We start from the raw sequence: 17,576 nt of genomic DNA, 5'->3' as shown, positions 1-17,576 counted from the left end.
TTCTTATAAGAAAAGGGTCGGAAGGAAACGTGAACTAAAATTAGGTCTCCGACACGCACACTCATTACACGTAACGCGGAATTGCTTCCACATCACGCCTGTCTTCTGTGTGGTCGTGGTATTGCACCGGGAAGCCGGCCCATTCGTCTACCCAACAATTAATGTTGTTGCGGCCTCGACCACTGTTGTCTTGTATATTTATCACTTGCATATTGCCATCCCTTTTATTCTCTTCGACAAAACAGAAACAACATGTATTGAATCAAGTGTCACAGTGGAATTGTACGGTATTATAGTCCAGCAGTAGCTAACAAAGTATACTGCGACAAACTTTTCTGTTACTATTGGAAGATATTTGAAGTGCCGAGTAAATAAACGGGTGGAATATCCGTATAGTGCTATGTAAATAATTTAGCAGATATGTGCGTTATATTTGTAAATAAGATAAATACGCTTAAATTGTTTAAACTTTCGTGAGACAACATAATTGATTAATTAAAAAACGGCTTACCTCACGTGTGATCGTTCTGTGACGGCACCGTCTAGTTTCGGACCCATCGGGGGGTTTCGCACTCGACCGCGAAGTCTTCAGAATTAACACTCGCCCTGAAGATGGACCTCCGACGGGTCCGAAACTAATCGGTGCCGTCACCGGTCTATCATACATGAGTTGAGCCGTTTCTTAATCTATATATATAAAAGAAAGTCGTGTTAGTTACACCATTTATAACTTAAGAACGGCTGAATCTATTTGACTGAAAATTGGTGGGCAGGTAGCTTAGAACCAGGAATAGGACATAGGATAATTTTTACCCAGTTTATTTTTTTTTATTCCGCGCGGACGGAGTCGCGGGTAAAAGCTAGTTAATTAATAAATTCGCTGTTGCTAATTTTATTAATTTTCAAAACCCGTAGCCTAAAAACGTGTGAATTGGGATCTTTCAAAGATACAATATTCATTAGTATACGCATTAAGAGTCCTTGATAAAAGGTTTCTTAAAATCCATTAGCTTAATGGAACGGACGCCAATTATGTAAATTTTATTTATACTTCAAACGTATAAAATCTCCAACAACCCTTTGTTTGACAAAATTTTAATTCTAATAAATATATAAACTATGGTGTACAGAGAAAAAAAACTTTCGTAAAAGTCACATTGGCGCATTCTTACATCTGTCACCGTCGAGTAAGGACGTGCAATGAATACACTATTAAAAATCTTACTAATATTATAAATGCGAATGTTTAGATGGATGGATGAGGATACGGAAAATGTCGGTAGAGGCAGTGGATTGGACGGAGGACGGGAGGCTTTGAAAAATATTCTCTTTCTGTGTCGATTAAAGGTAGGCAATGCACCTGCAATCGCGGATGTCTATGGGCAGCGGTCGCTTCGCTATTTCAGCGAAGTAGGTGGTCACTAGATCGTTTGCCATCTTTTCATATTAAAACAATGCCTCAAAAAGAATGCACAATTTATAAATTTACCCAGTATTATCCAAACATAATGCAAAATGAACTTTATTAATAAAAGAAACAATTGTGTTACATTAGGCATAATTTGCAACGTCACCTGCATGTAATCAATTCAGGTATTTCATAAAGTGGCCACTAAAAATTTAACTTACAAAAGCTCCTTCGCCCAACAACTAAGGACGTGACATAAAGAATGCTCACCTGCAACAAAAGAAATTAACACAACGTAAGTATGGAGGAAAGAAAATTGCTATGAAAATATTTAACACGAATTACAAAGAAATGCTCAGACCGCCAACCACCGAATATTAATTCGAAGAACGGCCAACGATTAGGGTGACCAAAAAACAGTGTTAATTTTTAATAACCAGAAAAAAAACAGCTAACGTAGAATACTTACACGATCGTAAATGTATAGCTATTTTTAGAAAATTCTGTAAAAAAAAATAGACAATACTTTTTACAAATAAAGTACTACGAGTCAATTTATTCATTAAAAATGGCTCGGCCGTAGTTGGGTGAATTTAGTGCGCGGGGCGTAGGTTAATAATGTCTTTGCTGCTTTTTATGAATAGAACGGGGCGAAAACTAATATTACAAGCGTTATCTGTGTGTGTGCGCGCACACCAACATGTGCATTTGTTGCAATCGACCAATAAATAGGTATTTTTTAGGATAAGTTTTCGATGCTGACGATTTTTTTATTCCATAAATATGATAAGTTACGGCAATGGACATTACTATTTTATTTTCTAGGAATTAAAAACTAGCCCTGTATATTGTTTTACATACTTGAAAGCGGCCAATGCTTCACTTCATTTAGATAAATAAATAAAAATTAAATAGCCTATGTTTCTAATTTTTACTATCATTTTTCTACGTTTAACTTGTTTTATACATGTTGTGTATTGCCACGTGTAATCCTGCGTATTTTTATTAAGACAATGGGCTGATGATTATTATTCATAATAAAAAAGCTACACGTCGATATTCTATGACAATAATTATTTTTACCCCGTATTTATTAGTGAAATCATAGTCACCGTACATGCATTTGTCGGCGGAGTTGTTCTAATTAGCGCTAACAATTCGGCGGCGAACAAAGAAGTTTCTCGTCTTCCGAAATCGTTTCATCAACATCACGCAATCCGGTCCACAGATCCTTGAACGAAAACCAGGAACAAGGTTCCCTACAGAGTATAAAATGTTCAAACTCTACGCAGCAGTGAATGGATGTCTGTATCAACTTCATTTCTTAAAATAAACTTTTTAGTATTGTTGCAAACTAGCTAGTATACATAAAAATAAACAGCAACCTTTAATTGTCACTAAAACAGTGGTAGACACCTTCACAACAACATCTGTTGCACGAATAGGTATACCACGACCACAAAGAAGACAGACGTGATTCCTCGAATAGTCTAATGGGTGCTAGAGGTCTAATTTTTTGTCTTCTTTCACTTCCCAACCTCATAAGGAAAGCAAGAAAAGGACAGGTGGATTTGACGAAGGAGGGGACGCATATGAAGGTAAAATAATAATTCTGTGTGTTAACTAACAGTGGTAGATCCCGCAACAACAATATTTGTTGGGTGCACGAATTGGCCGGGTCGACCGGTGCAATACCACGACCACACAGAAGACAGGCGTGAAGTGGAAGCAATTCCGCGTTTCGTCTGATGAGTGTGGTACCGGAGGCCTAATTTTAGTCCTCTTTCCCTTCCCACCTTTTTCTTATTAGGAAAGGATGGGAAGGGGAAGTGGATTTGGCGGAGCAGAGGATGCATAGGAAGGAGAAATATCCTCTTTTTATGCGTCCTCTCCTCCGTTGAATAAAGATAGGCAGCGCATCTGCATTTGCGGATGTCTATGGGCAACGGTCGCCTCGCTATTGCGGCGAATCCACGTGGCCGTTTGCTCGTTTGACACCTTATCATATAAAAAAAAAACTCCTTCTTTGGTTATAGACAGACAATGCATCTACAATTGCGGATGTCTGCGAATCGAATGAAGTCTTTATGGTATAGAATGGACCTTCATAATTCGCATAATAAACTTCGTCATAAAATAAGCAACACAGATCTTGTATCTTGAGTACTAAATGAAGGTAGACAATAAAAAATTGCTACTTTATAAAGAACATGAGATAGTGTCATTGGACGCCGTAATTAATTCCAATTAACAAGGGAAACGGGTCCTTGAAGCGGCTCCGATGTTCTCGGAAAAAAGCTGACTTCGCTTTATTTATATGAATCTCCGGATATATATAAAAGGAACCTATTTTTGTAGTAAATAGAAAAATACAAAATAGTAATTTGATAATGATATTTTAAATGTTACCAGTAAAATTGTATTTCAAATTAACGCAAATATTTACCATTGTTAAACTGTGGTTTGACTGTAATCAAAGTTATAAGTATTGAAAGTTCAGAATGTATAATTTCAACATTAAAACATAAAAACCTTGTGGCTGCATTTATAAAGCTGCAACCGCAAACCCTCACCAAATCGAACGGGGAAAGACAAGATGGCCGAAACGGAAGTGATTGTGACGGACGAGTTGGCGGAAATCAGTGTTATCCGTAGAACCCGCTGGAAAGGTTTTTGCTTTGAAATGAGCAGTCATTGAAATGACTGCTTTGCTTGTTACGACTTAAAGATGTTACTGAGAATACTAGCTCTTTTAATTCGAATCCTCACCACTATCAACAGCAACCGTCAGCGTGAAAAAAGCGAAAATCAGATAGGAAAAAAATACAAGGATTTGTAGCCTGACTATTGAAGGAATGATACAAGTGTTACCTGTTAAAAAAAATCTCCAAATTGTTTTTTTTTTTTGTGACTGAGTAGTCACTGTTTGCCTTGAAGAGGCATTTACAGTTTCACCGGGCTTGAGGTGGCCGGCGCAGATGGCGCTTAGCCTAAACCTCCTTTCTCCAAATTGGGTATCAATAAAATAATAGATTGATATTTTTTTGAATAACATAATAATTTATCACCGTTTATTTTATCTGAATTCTGATCGAATCTGTCGATAGCATTATTCTATAGATTAGATGACGATGACTGCATTGCCTTGGTTCAAAAGAGACCGAAGTCCATCGAATATCTTATCTTTACGATTTCCTGCCATCTTCACTAGTCACCATGGGGAGTAGAATATCACTTACTCCTGCTTTCATTGAAGCGATAGAAGATTTCTCTATCTGTCATTCCGTCCTTCGATTTCTTATTCCTGAGGAATTATTTCACTTCACTCTCTATTATAAGATCAGTAAGGTACTCTGCTTTTGTGATATTCCTAAACAAGGTAGTATTAAATTAAGGTAACAGGCGTGCTGTATTTCGTCGCTTAGGTAACAATACCGCGCAAGTTAAAAATGACAAGTTATCAGGAGACACAAAAAACTGATTATTTCCTTTGAAATACTACAGACTTGTTAACTGAATAGAAAAATAGTTTTAGATTAGGTTCAATAATAATGTCACAAGTTAAAATATGCGTATATAATAATGTATAAGTATAAAATTGACTTATGCGGTATTAGCTTTACAAAATAAAGACTTCTGCGGTATTTAAACTTTTTATTTATTATAATGTAAGGAAAATAATATGTTAACAAATTATACGTATAATACGTAGAAGTATAAAATATAGCAGTCTCAACAAGTACTAGGACTTCTTACACAAATTATTTCAAAAGAATGACGTAGTGTCATAGGTTAAATCACATTGCTTAAGTAACTAGTTTTGGTAATCATCTAGCTTCTACAGTTAAATAAAATAGTAAACGTAATAAAACTATTTTAACAAAAATAGAAAATAAACTTTAAAAAACAAAAAAAAACTGTTTCTATCTATTATAGTTTAATTTTTAATAAAAAAATATATTATCAGTCTTAATCATCTCAGTCTGATAATTTGATGAAATACCACTAAAAGTTTGATTACTGTGACCTCACAGTAATTAAACTTTAAATTAATGGTATTTCATCGTAAAATGTATGGCAGTTAGATGGTAGCACCGCTTTTAAGTCTTGGAGATCCTTGTATTTTCGCTGGGAAATTGGTAATCTTGCATCATACAATTTAGGCAGCTCACTTAAGGGCGGCACAGCATTACTCAATTTTAGTGGACGTTGAGGCAAGAGATGCAGCTGAGGGTCTTCGAAATTTAATTTATACCAAATAGTACCATCTGGTTTGTAAGTTATAAGCTTTAAATCAGTCACAGTGGGATCATTAGTTTTCTTGCCCGGGCGTATGGTTTTGTAGATTAATGTTTTACTAAAATCAGTAAAAAAATTATAATCCAGATAACGACAGTCGTAGGGCATTGGATAAGATCTAGCTGATTTTGCTATACTTGCATACTGAGAAGGTAAGTAGATTTCTCTTCCTTTTAATTTGCATTCGATGGCACTATGCACAGAATCGCATTCCATCTGAGTATGCCCTTTTTCTAGATATTTTTGAGTTATAATAACTTGCTTTTCTATTGCCAAACGTAAAAGGGCATTACTCAAGACAGAATTTCGATTCTGTGCACAGCAACCATCGGAAAATAGTATTACAGGTAACAATTTCCTATTCAATACACTTTGCAATTGATCAACAATACAAGATGCAAACACAGAAGCTTCCAGTGAGGCATTAGATTCATCAAACCAGTAACAAACAGCCTCGTGAGTAGCCAAATTATACATTGTAAAGTTATGCACACACAGTTTCGTTTTATAGTAGATAGCACTTGCCTGAAGATTAGGAGCTAATTTAACTGATTGAACATCTTGCGTAAATACATGGCATTTTCCTTCTTTGGCTAAATCTTTATCTATTTCTTTTTCCTTTCTAGCTTTTTCCTTCCGTTGTCTATGTAGTGCTATTTCTGCGTCATTAATATTGCCTGCTTCATGACCACAGCATACATCACACCGATCTTTTTTCGGATGATAAAGGCTTAAATTAAGCTTTAAAAAAATGTTATCAAAAATCCTGCGACTAAGACATTCTACTGATTCAAATTCACATTTACTAGAAAATTCCTTGTATAGCTGCGCCATGTTCTGAAATAACGGCTCTAGGTATTGTCTTGACGTACTGGATCTACAGTAGTGTGATGGCATTTTAGGAAGACTATTAAGGAATTCCTCCGCAAAGACATGAGCAGCTTGCTTTTTTTTTGAATGGATTTCTTTTTGTGAATGTGGTGGCATGGCGCTGTTTGTTTTCTCAAGCCAATAACGTACAAACCAGTCCTTAATCCCTAAAGTATTTAGAAACATCTTCTTGCATACTTGGTAGCGTATATTTTCAATAGTTAAGAAATAAGCTAGAGTTTTAAATCTTGTTGACTCAGGATTCTTAGTAACCTTTTTGTCATTTGCTATAACATGACAACATACAAAAGTTTTTCTTTGTTCCCATGACATCGTTTTCCAAAACGTGTTAAATAACTCTTTTCTTTTATCTTCATCTATGTTCTGACAACTTCTCAGTTTCGATTTCTTACAAAAAGATGAAATACATGAAGGTTTCATGCTTCGTGCAGGCCTTAACACATCATGATGGATTTTTTTTTTAATATTTTTATTGGTCGTGACTCGTCTATAGCCTAAATACGGCTCTCCTTTCATTCTTAAATTTTTGTTTAGGTTTTTCTTCCACTTACCAGGCTCTTTATTAGCTTTGTTTTTCCTTTTTCTATTAATTGATAAATCTCCGTAATACGTATCAGTGTTTGCTAAATCATGGGGTTGTGGGTTAGATGTCTCACCAGCAGTGGCAACTTCATTAGGTTGAGACCTTGATGCGTCACCAATAACAGTGACTTCATTAGGTTGGGGCATCGACGTATCACCAACAGCGGCAACTTCATCGATTTGGGGGCTTGATATTTCAGTTGAAGCAGTTACTGTAACAGTAGAATCCAGTACATCGGGAATATCATTTGCGATAACATTTACATTGGTTTGAGGATTAGGGTTTCCAAAAAATGTACTAGTTTCTATCAATAATATCTTGTTCGTTGAAGAAACATCAGGAATAAATTCATTCATTGAAATGTCCATTACTGAATTATTGCCAATGTCCGTAAAATTAAATGAAGAATTGTCTATCATCTCTATAAATTTTAAGTTGTCAATGTTAGTTATATTTGCGTCATTCTCCTTTGTGTTGTTAATTTCTACTTTATCTTGAAATATCGTATTACTGCTGAATGTGATTGTATCAGTTTGTGCAATATCTTCATCATCAAGGCTGGCATGTCCGAAAGTTATACTATAATCTGCTTGATGTAAGTGCTCAGTAATAGATTCGTCAGTTGATTTAGAAGCAGAATCCATAGATTTGGGGTAAAACTTATAATGTTTATCTGTTACCTGTGCCAGCTTTTCGCTATTTATTCTTTTTAAAATAATCTTTTTTTTTCTAATAACGCTTCCCGCCTTTTTTTTAAATCAAGTAAAGTCAAGACCTCAGTCTCCACTTTCTCCTCATCATTCATTCTGGAAGCGTTATCACCAAGGTCCTCGGCCATTTTCATAATATGCTGGAACAAATAAAGTGTGTTAATTATTTAAAACTATGTAACTAAAGTTTGTTTAATACCGCTCAAGTCCTTTTAAAATGTTTAGGGAACACAGCGTAAGTCTAAATAAAAAGTTTACAATACCGCCTAAGTCAGTGAATATTACACTGAAAAACCGCCGATGTATTGATGTGTTTAAATTCCTCTATAATAACAGTAATTTCAAGCTGATATACTAGAACATAATGAATAGTCGAGTTGGCTTACCTTTTTGTTGCATCAGAACTGTCGGTCTCGCTGATAAAACCGTGATAAATAAATAAAAAACAGTAAATTTTCTGCGCGGTCACACATTCACTCGAAACAGTATGGCGGTCTGACGACTTATGCGGTTGTGGAACAACAAGCGATTTGCGCGGTGCCAGAACTGTTCAAATAACGCGCTGCGATTGGTTAATTTTAAAATTTTTGTAACATAAATCGACGCGCGCCATCAAAATCTATCCAATGAAGTATAAAACGTCATATGGCCATTTTTCGACTTACGCGGTATTGTTACCTAAGCGACGATTTACAATTTATCTCGATATCGACGGAAGCGTACACTAACTACGTAAGATGATTTATAGTTTTCACGTGTTGTTATTTCCTCTCGTAGGTTGTAGGTTGGGATAATAATTTATAACGGATGTGTAGTAGTAGGTGTTGAAAAAAATATTACAAACAGGTTAATTTAAATTACGTTGCTGTATGGGTCACCGGGTAAATTTAATAACACGTTTTTTCAACATGCAATATGTTACGTACCTACTATTTTGTTTGTAGAAGGAGTTTATTATTATTATAAGGGAATAAAGCTCAGCATTTGCTAAACCTTTATACTTCGATTGGATCATCGTAAGATAACGTAAATGTACCAGGAATGCATAACATTGAGTAAGCCAATATGTATATCCAAGCAACGACCGCGTGGGACTCGAATGCGCCGAACCGGAACTTAGAAATTAACAATTTTTTACAGCATTCGCGTCGCTTGATTGTCAATTTTCCAGCGGCCATCGCTCATTATCTCTCTTATAACTTCAGATTATATGAGTACTGCACAAAAAGGCCCAAGTGCTTTACCGTTATTAATTTCAAACTATAATGTTGCATGCATTGTATAAAACGGTAAAAATTAAAAGATGTTAATTTATAACTTAGATATATATACAGTTGAAATGTAATTTTTGACTCATTTAAAAAACAGCGGTTTGCGTCGCATGACTACATAAATAGGTTTAATATTGAAAGGTATTATGCAAAAAGGTGCAATTATTAAATAAAAAATAACTTGTACCACAATTAATGAACGAAGTGCAATTTTGATAACCTTGAAATATTAGAATCTTCTAAATGATATTGACATTTATCGATACAACTTTCTCACGGTTTATTATAAGAATAAAACGTGCAAACAAAAATATACCAAGTATAAACAAATTGTGTCTATACAATGAGTAACAGCACAAAACCATGCAATATTCACAATATTTCTCATTACATTACTCAGCAAGTACTAATGCCTCAGTCACGTTCTACACGGTGAGAGGATCAAGCGAGTAATGTATTAACTAGCAAATCCATGAAACCGGTTACAGCGTAACGACAATCAGTACAGTGACAATAATAACTGATCAAAAATCAGGACAGGTTTTATTTTTTTTATCTCGGATGCGGAATACATGAGATCTAATTTAACAGAAACGACGTAAATTATTTCCGTTAAATTTCATCAGAAAATTATGCAAAAATAAACATCTGCCCTATATTAATATAATGTTCGTAAGAAACGGGATTCTTACCACGATTAGGCTGTTTGAGAATCCCGTTTCTTACGAACATTATATTAGTAAAAACCACGAAAGTTTGAAGTTATATATCTGCCCTATATTAATTTACCTTCTCAGTACTTTCAGACAAATGTATTATAAATAAAACTTTACTTAGATTTTATTATTATTTAATAGTTAAATACGAATAAAAATAAAAGTTATACAAATTTTAAAAACACGAGAAAACCGTCCTTTAAAGAAAAACTAAAACTCATGGTTACCAAACACAGTAGCACTTCCTACCAGTCTTCGATACGAATTCCTTATGAGATAAGCAAAGCTGTATGGAATGTCTCTTGATGGAATTTGCTTGCAAAAAATAAAGTTCAAAGATCCACGAACGCTTTGTGATGCAACGAATGAAATATAAACGAGACAGAGACAGACATTTTATAGAATGAGACAGGTTTATACAATCGTCTTGAATTATAATTGAAGAAAAACAAATTTACAGTGCCAAAAATATCCCAAGACGAAAACAATAATTTCCACCCACGAAGGACAATAATATAAAATTTACTGACGTCATTGCAGGGGTGTATACCTCGAAAACAAGCCCCCACCCTATTGATGTTATATTACTTTTCAATCTACCGGCCGGTTGTAAACAAGTCATTCATAAAATTTTCTGACCCTTCTTACTAAACTGTTTCACACCCTAACGAAGTCAGTCAACAGACGATGTTTTTGTGCAAGTGCTTCGGTTGTGGACACAAAAATATTTACAGAATAGAAAAGAAAATCTTGACATGTTGTTTTCTTGCGAAAAATATTAATTTAAACATGTCGTTAACTTTTTAGTGTTGAAGGGTTTTTAGGGTTTTTATAATTTTAAACATAATAAACCCTTCAAATATCATCCACAATAACCTTCATAACTAATAATCCTTTACCAGTGGCTCGTTCAGTTTAATGACCTAGTAAACTTTAAATAGCAGTTAACATCGTACCGTTTGAGAGAGCAAGGTTACGCGACTTCAAAACGTCGAATGTTGGCAAAGGGCCATTCATAGATTATTTCATTGATACATTCGCGTGCGTAACGCGTTATTATAATAGAAAAATAAACATCGAGAAATATTTTATTTTTCTAAAAGGTGATTAGCAAGCAAGCGGACTGATTTCAATAAAATAGTGCGATGCGCTTTTCGCGATAGCTAAAGTCCAACAAACAACTTATGGCACTTTGTCGACATTACCTACCGGGTCAGATATATTTATGGCACTATACAAATTGATTGTCAATAAAAAAATATGAAAGTAACTTCTTTGCCTATATAGCTGAACTGTCGCAAAAATGGCGCCGACATTAAAAAAAAAAACAAAGTCAAAGGACGTGAACAATCAAGCTCTCCCACGCCGACGGGCTTGTCAATGGCGGCATCCTGGCCGGGGGATAATTTATGTGGACCGATGTTTATAGGAAGTGACGTCAATGAGAAGCGGATCAATACTCTTTTTTATTAATCCCAACAAATATTTTCCCCCAATTGATACTCAAGAAATATCTTAGTTAATATCAATAACTGCAATATATTTCCATTCTATGTTGAAGTACTATTTTCATCCCGCAAATCGTTCCATCATCTGAATAGACACCACTCTCATCATTATGTCATCTTTCCAATGTATTTTAAGCCTATCCCTGCAAACATATTCCATATGACAAATATCAATCCATTACTGTCATTCAAATTTTCTTTACGATGCTACGGGAGAAAATTTTCGCTTATAACTGACTAGCTTTTACCCGCGACTCCGTCCGCGCGGAATAAAAAAAAAAAGAAAAGAAAACGGGGTAAAAATTATCCTATGTCCTATTCCTGGTTCTAAGCTACCTGCTCACCAATTTTCAGTCAAATCGATTCAGCCGTTCTTGAGTTATAAATAGTGTAACTAACACGACTTTCTTTTATATATATAGATTTAGATTAATAATTAAAGTAGGAATAATACAATGAAAACAACTACAGCAAAAGGATATTTCTGTTTTCAAAGTGAAAGGCAGGGGTAATAAAATGTTTTTGGACAGATGTTCAACAGTGGAAATTAGCTGGGAGAAGGTTAATAAAATATGTACAAATCGTAAATTTTATAAGTAAAATTGTAGCACATTATCGGTATAGACCGGACATGATTATTCATAATCACAAGATTATATAATTTTAAGTCATAACATAGGGAAGGTTAAAGATAATATTATATTTGATAGTATCCATTTCTATGCAAATTAAACATCTTGAAGGATAGATGGTATTGGAATTAACTTTATGTACTAAAGAATTGTGAACCAAATACATTACGTATTAAATAATATTGCATCCTCATAACTTTAAAACGGAGTTTCCACTTCCTGAAACATTAACATAAAAACATGTGCTCTAACAATTATAGTCAATAAATGAACATCAAAAATAAAAAAATTTGAAAGTAGAGTAGTATCAAAACTTCTCTTTATTAGATATATTCAATTATTTAAAAAAAAAAAACAAAACATATTTTATGTTCAAGCAGTATGAGCTCATAACAATAGAAGCGCCAATAGCCTATTGGTAAACCATGTCTAGAGCTTAGTTGGAATCGTTCAATACTAGTAAATTGCAAACGAAAAAAAAAAATAATGACAGATCTATGAATTTAAAAAGATAAGCAAAAGACTAAGATATCCATTGATGCATTAGTAATGGATCGACGGATTACGTGGATTGGATATCTTAAGGTAAGGTGGCGAAGCGCGAAATTAATTCGACAAGGTAAATGACTGATTAATACGATAGCTTCATTCACAACTAGGGATGTGCAATACGATTATCGATGATAAATAATTAAATTGGTTATATACAAAGTTCAAGGCTTAATAGTGCTCCTTGATTACGTGGTAAGTGTCACATACACAAGAACCGTAGATCCCAACTGAACACAATATAGTCGACTAGATAAGGGAGAGGCCAAGGGACCGAGATATTATTCTCGCATTTCGACTGTATAAATGCCTTGTATACATCTGTTGTTATGAGTGTATATTGTCGTTCACTTCGTAGCCCTTACAACCGGTTTACAATTGTTCAGTTTGTTATACAATTGTTAAACAGTTCATGTTTAAATTTATTTGAAAAAATCATTTTATAGCAACCAACTGTTTTATCGATGTCGATTTAACGACTCTGGATTTTTTATTGACTTTAAAATAAGAAGACTGATAAAGGTCTCTCAATCTTGAGTACAGTTATACCTATTTCTATTTATTAAAAAAATATACCTTCAAGATGACTAGCATTTATTTTTAACTTGTAACAGATGATACAAGATAATAATAGTTTTTTTTCAATTAAAAAAATATTTAAGTTTTAGTTTTTTAAAAATAAAAAATACTTTTTTTTTGTTCTTATTTACTTCAACTGGTATTGTCTTCTGTTTCCAAAACAAACGTACAAACGTCTCTTCCTTTTTGGCAGGTCTTTTTTAAGGTGGATGTCATTATGCAATATAGTATCACGAAATACACAATTCACGAAAAATTTCAATATGAATTCATATCTTATCTTAATAAACATGAATGGAAATAATCTAAAATTCACGGAAATGTTTATCTCGAAAAGTTATTTAGATAAATGATAAGATTGGAGGAAGTGAGTTGATTCATACACTACGATGAGGTATTCTTTGCGTATGTATTATGTAAATGGCGATTGAACAACGCTTCCGATTTGCCTGTTGCGATCATATAAAGTTTGTTTTTCTATAAAACGAGAAAACAAGACTTACAAATATTTATATAACAGGAATAATGGCAGATGCGGGGATTATATAAATTGAATATATAACAAGTTATACATATATATATAGAATATATAACACTGTCGGAACATCACAACACACACATCAAACTAATAATGTAAGGTTGTGTCGCGAGAATCGCATTGCGCGCGCTCTTGAATTGTCTATTCGGTTAGTATAGGCGTAGAAACACACTGTAAAGTGACGATTAATGGTACATTATTACTTGTATAAAATCTAGATAGAAAAAAATATATACAACCTAATAAAATAATCCATATAGTATGTAATAAATAAAATTAATGATAAAATATTAAATAATGTAAGAAACAAACACATTTTTAAATAAAGAGGAATGAACTCATTCGCAAATTGATACAGTTACATAAACAGTAGATGTAGCGTCGCCTCTGTATCGACCTAGGTATAAATACACTGCGGACAGTCAGACACCTATCAATGGACTCGAGCCGATTCATAAATTGTGGAGTGCGCGCGCAATACCACGAATGTTAACCAAGGGCGTATTACTTCCCGTACGTTTAGTTGCATTAGGATACATTGATATTTATTGTACAAGTTCTGATCTCTCTCTTATCAAAGTTATCGCAATTAGTTCTGTTATAAAATATATAAAAGGCTTAGACAAAATAACACATAAGACAAGACAGCTACTGTCCGATGAGGATCATGTAACACTTGTTTGACGAAATGTCACAAATTTCACTCATAACACCGGGTCAGATAAGTCTGTCGCATTACTGATGAAGTTCTAGATTGACTGAATAGAAGTCGTTTCTGTCTTTTCGTGTCACAACTCTGAAATGAAATATCAACAAACGATAACCGTTTTAACTAACAAAATCCCAAAATATTTCAATACAATTTTTCTCACGTAAATATTAAATAGAAGGATTTTTAGACAGGACTACAAGATATTAAAAAATCACATTTGTGAAGAATTAACTACGCAAATACTTGTAACTAATCCCTCTATCAGTATTAATGACGTGTGCGGAAGTTAATATAAAAAAAAATAGCCGACTTCAAAAAAAAACAATCGCAAACAAAATGCACTCAAAAGTAACCTAAAAAAACCAATTTCAAACAAAATGCACTCAAAAGTAACATAAAAAAAATTTCAAACAAAATGCACTAAAAAGAAACAAAATAATGTCATGAAAACTCTCTAAACTCTAGTAGTTAGTAGTAGGGGCTCAGTTTTCCGCAACTCCACGACAAGCGCGTATTTTGCGTGTCTCTAAACTCTAAAGAAAGTTCTCTTCTTTCTTGTAACATGTCTATATTGTATAATTATTGTTATTTCGCAGTCGGTGTCGGCCGAAGTAAATAGGTGACATTTTATATTTGAGATGTATTAGACATACTTACGTTTATGTCCCTACTTAGGCCGAAACCGACTCCAAAATAACAATAATTATACAATATAGACATGTTACAAGAAAGAAGAGAACTTTCTTTAGAGTTTAGAGACACGCAAAATACGCGCTTGTCGTGGAGTTGCGGAAAACTGAGCCCCTACTACTAACTACTAGAGTTTAGAGAGTTTTCATGACATTATTTTGTTTCTTTTTAGTGCATTTTGTTTGAAATTTTTTTTATGTTACTTTTGAGTGCATTTTGTTTGAAATTGGTTTTTTTAGGTTACTTTTGAGTGCATTTTGTTTGCGATTGTTTTTTTTTGAAGTCGGCTATTTTTTTTTCTTAAAATTTTTGTTTTATTTCACAATTTTTAGTGAATTTGAAGTTCAATTACAAATTTCCTTAATACATATAAAGACATAAATAAGACAAATAAAGAAAAGGACTTTCCTATTTGATATGTGTGTACTTCAATTCAAAAACTAATTTAGAATGCAGCAGATAACCACTTATCCTTTAAACAATGAAATAATTATCAAAATCGGTATACAAATTGAAAATTACCGAACTAATACATCGTAGCGTGCCTTTAATTTTGTCCAGCCGCGCGCCGCACTAGCATTTTTCGAATGCGCGTAGTTTTTAATTATTTAATATCTCCCAAACTATTGATCAGAATTACATAGTTTAAAAGCTAATGTAGTCTGCATTTAATACTCTACCCATAAAACATATTTATTTGGATAAGGATTCATATCGAATATAATATAATAGCGCCGTAAGCTTACGACGCTGTTTTTCGTGTGCATTTTAATCGAAGTTTGTTCACAATAACATGGTTTTTGTGAGACATCCATAGATGATAGATATATGCCACCGAAGACTTTTATTTAGCAAATTTAAGGATCTATAATTACTCCATACATCATTTTTATGTAAGTCATATAGTGTGACCTACGTAAGCCCAGAAAGCAAAATTGTGCTTTTCGTGTAGCATTTTTCGTTTCCGCGTAATTTTATTCTTACGATATCTCCTAAACTATTAGACAGAATGATATAGTTTCAATTGCAAATATAATCTACATTAAATTCTCTTGATAATGAACATGTTTATTTACATAAGCGTTAATACTGAACTCGAATAATAGCGTCGGAAATAGGGCATGAATTTAATTGATGTTTCTGAAGAAAAAAATGGTTATTGCGAGAAAACTATAAAAGATAGATATATGCTATCGCTGACTTTTATTTAGCACATTTAAAGAGCTACAATTCGCCATACATCATTTTTATGTAGGTCCTATAGTTTAGCCTACGTAAGCGCTGAAAACAAAAATGTCCCTAATGTTCGCAACAAATTTTGAAGCTATATTCAAAATCTACTAGTCTTCTAGTTATTTAAAAAAAAAAACAAAAAAATGGGACCCACCTGCAAGCACTTCCTTTCGATTAAAATATTTTTCATCAAAATCGGACCACCAGGGGCGGAGTATCGCGGTAACACACATAAAAAAAAAAAAAAAAAAAAAAATACAGTCGAATTGATAACCTCCTTCTTTTTGAAGTCGGCTAAAAATAACTACAATTTCCACCGACAAATGTATATAAAACTATATGATATAGTAAAACAAAATCAAAGAGAAACATTTATAAACGTTACTAACTACACAAAATCGTCCCAAACTCTGCCTACGTTGGACTTTGGAGCGAAGCCAATACCTCATAAAGAGCGGACGAGCGTATCGTCGAAAGTTGAAAAATTTCGCCACGATATAACTACGAGTCTCAACAGCCGCAACCAATCTATAAATTCATATTGTTTTCTCACTTATTTTAAAGCAAATACGAGGGACGTCAATGTTTTTAGACAAGTTTACCGATAGTAGCCAACGGTAACCTTAAATTCAGCACAAGCTAGCGCATGCGAATTTTTACTCATCCTATCATTTATATTTAGGACTGAATGTCAGTCTTTAAAGATCATAATGTAAGATTAAATACCTTTAATAATCCTTAAAAATAAGGCTGTTAAATCCGTTTTTTTTTTCAAATCGGATCAATATTTTCCAGCTTATTTCTTTTGGCTCTGTCAAATATACCAAACTTCGAAGTTTTATAATACAGTCGAACCTGGATAAGCGATAGTTCAAAGAACCACGATATTTTTCTTACTTATAAAGGTTTCTTTGTAACTCGAGTTTCTCGCATACAGAGGTTAGCTTAACTAGGTTCGACTGTATTTGTAATTTTAAATACTCTGCGTTATCTTCTACTTTTCCAACATAAAGAAAAAAAAAATCATACGAGTACTTAGCTTATAAAAAGTACTCGTATCTATCCTTCATTGAGTTGTAATCTCACTAAAAGCTTATTCATATTTTCTAATGTTATTTACAGTCTGGCGTTACACAATGAAACAATTTGATCCGACTTCGCAAACTTGACCCCTGTGGAAACCGAACCGACTGGCAAATTGATACACAACCCCATTCCATTATCAACTCTAATAGATACGTTATAAATCTCATTTCT

At 33.7% G+C, this 17,576-nt stretch overlaps 2 protein-coding genes across 3 annotated transcripts in view; both read right to left on the bottom strand.

The window, feature by feature from the left end:
* LOC106709441 (E3 ubiquitin-protein ligase CBL) overlaps positions 1–17,576 on the bottom strand; it is a 66,099-nt gene that overhangs the window by 35,986 nt on the left and 12,537 nt on the right. The gene's annotated exons all lie outside the window — the stretch shown is intronic.
* LOC123722541 lies at positions 5,326–8,573 on the bottom strand. Its single transcript, XM_045684642.1, has 2 exons — positions 8,278–8,573; positions 5,326–8,031 (listed from the first exon to the last, which is right to left on the bottom strand). Exon 2 carries the CDS (start codon positions 7,823–7,825, stop codon positions 5,453–5,455), a length of 2,373 nt encoding a protein of 790 aa, XP_045540598.1. The 5' UTR covers positions 7,826–8,031; positions 8,278–8,573; the 3' UTR covers positions 5,326–5,452.

Source organism: Papilio machaon, chromosome 27 (genome assembly GCF_912999745.1).
Source record: "Papilio machaon chromosome 27, ilPapMach1.1, whole genome shotgun sequence".
Classification (NCBI taxonomy): domain Eukaryota; kingdom Metazoa; phylum Arthropoda; class Insecta; order Lepidoptera; family Papilionidae; genus Papilio; species Papilio machaon.
Note: the sequence above shows the minus strand (reverse complement) of the source record. Positions and strands in the feature narration are given on the sequence as shown.

What these genes read in the sequence shown, in the direction of transcription:
- LOC123722541 (XM_045684642.1), bottom strand. Translation starts at nt 7,825, where the DNA reads ATGGATTCTGCTTCTAAATCAACTGACGAATCTATTACTGAGCACTTA.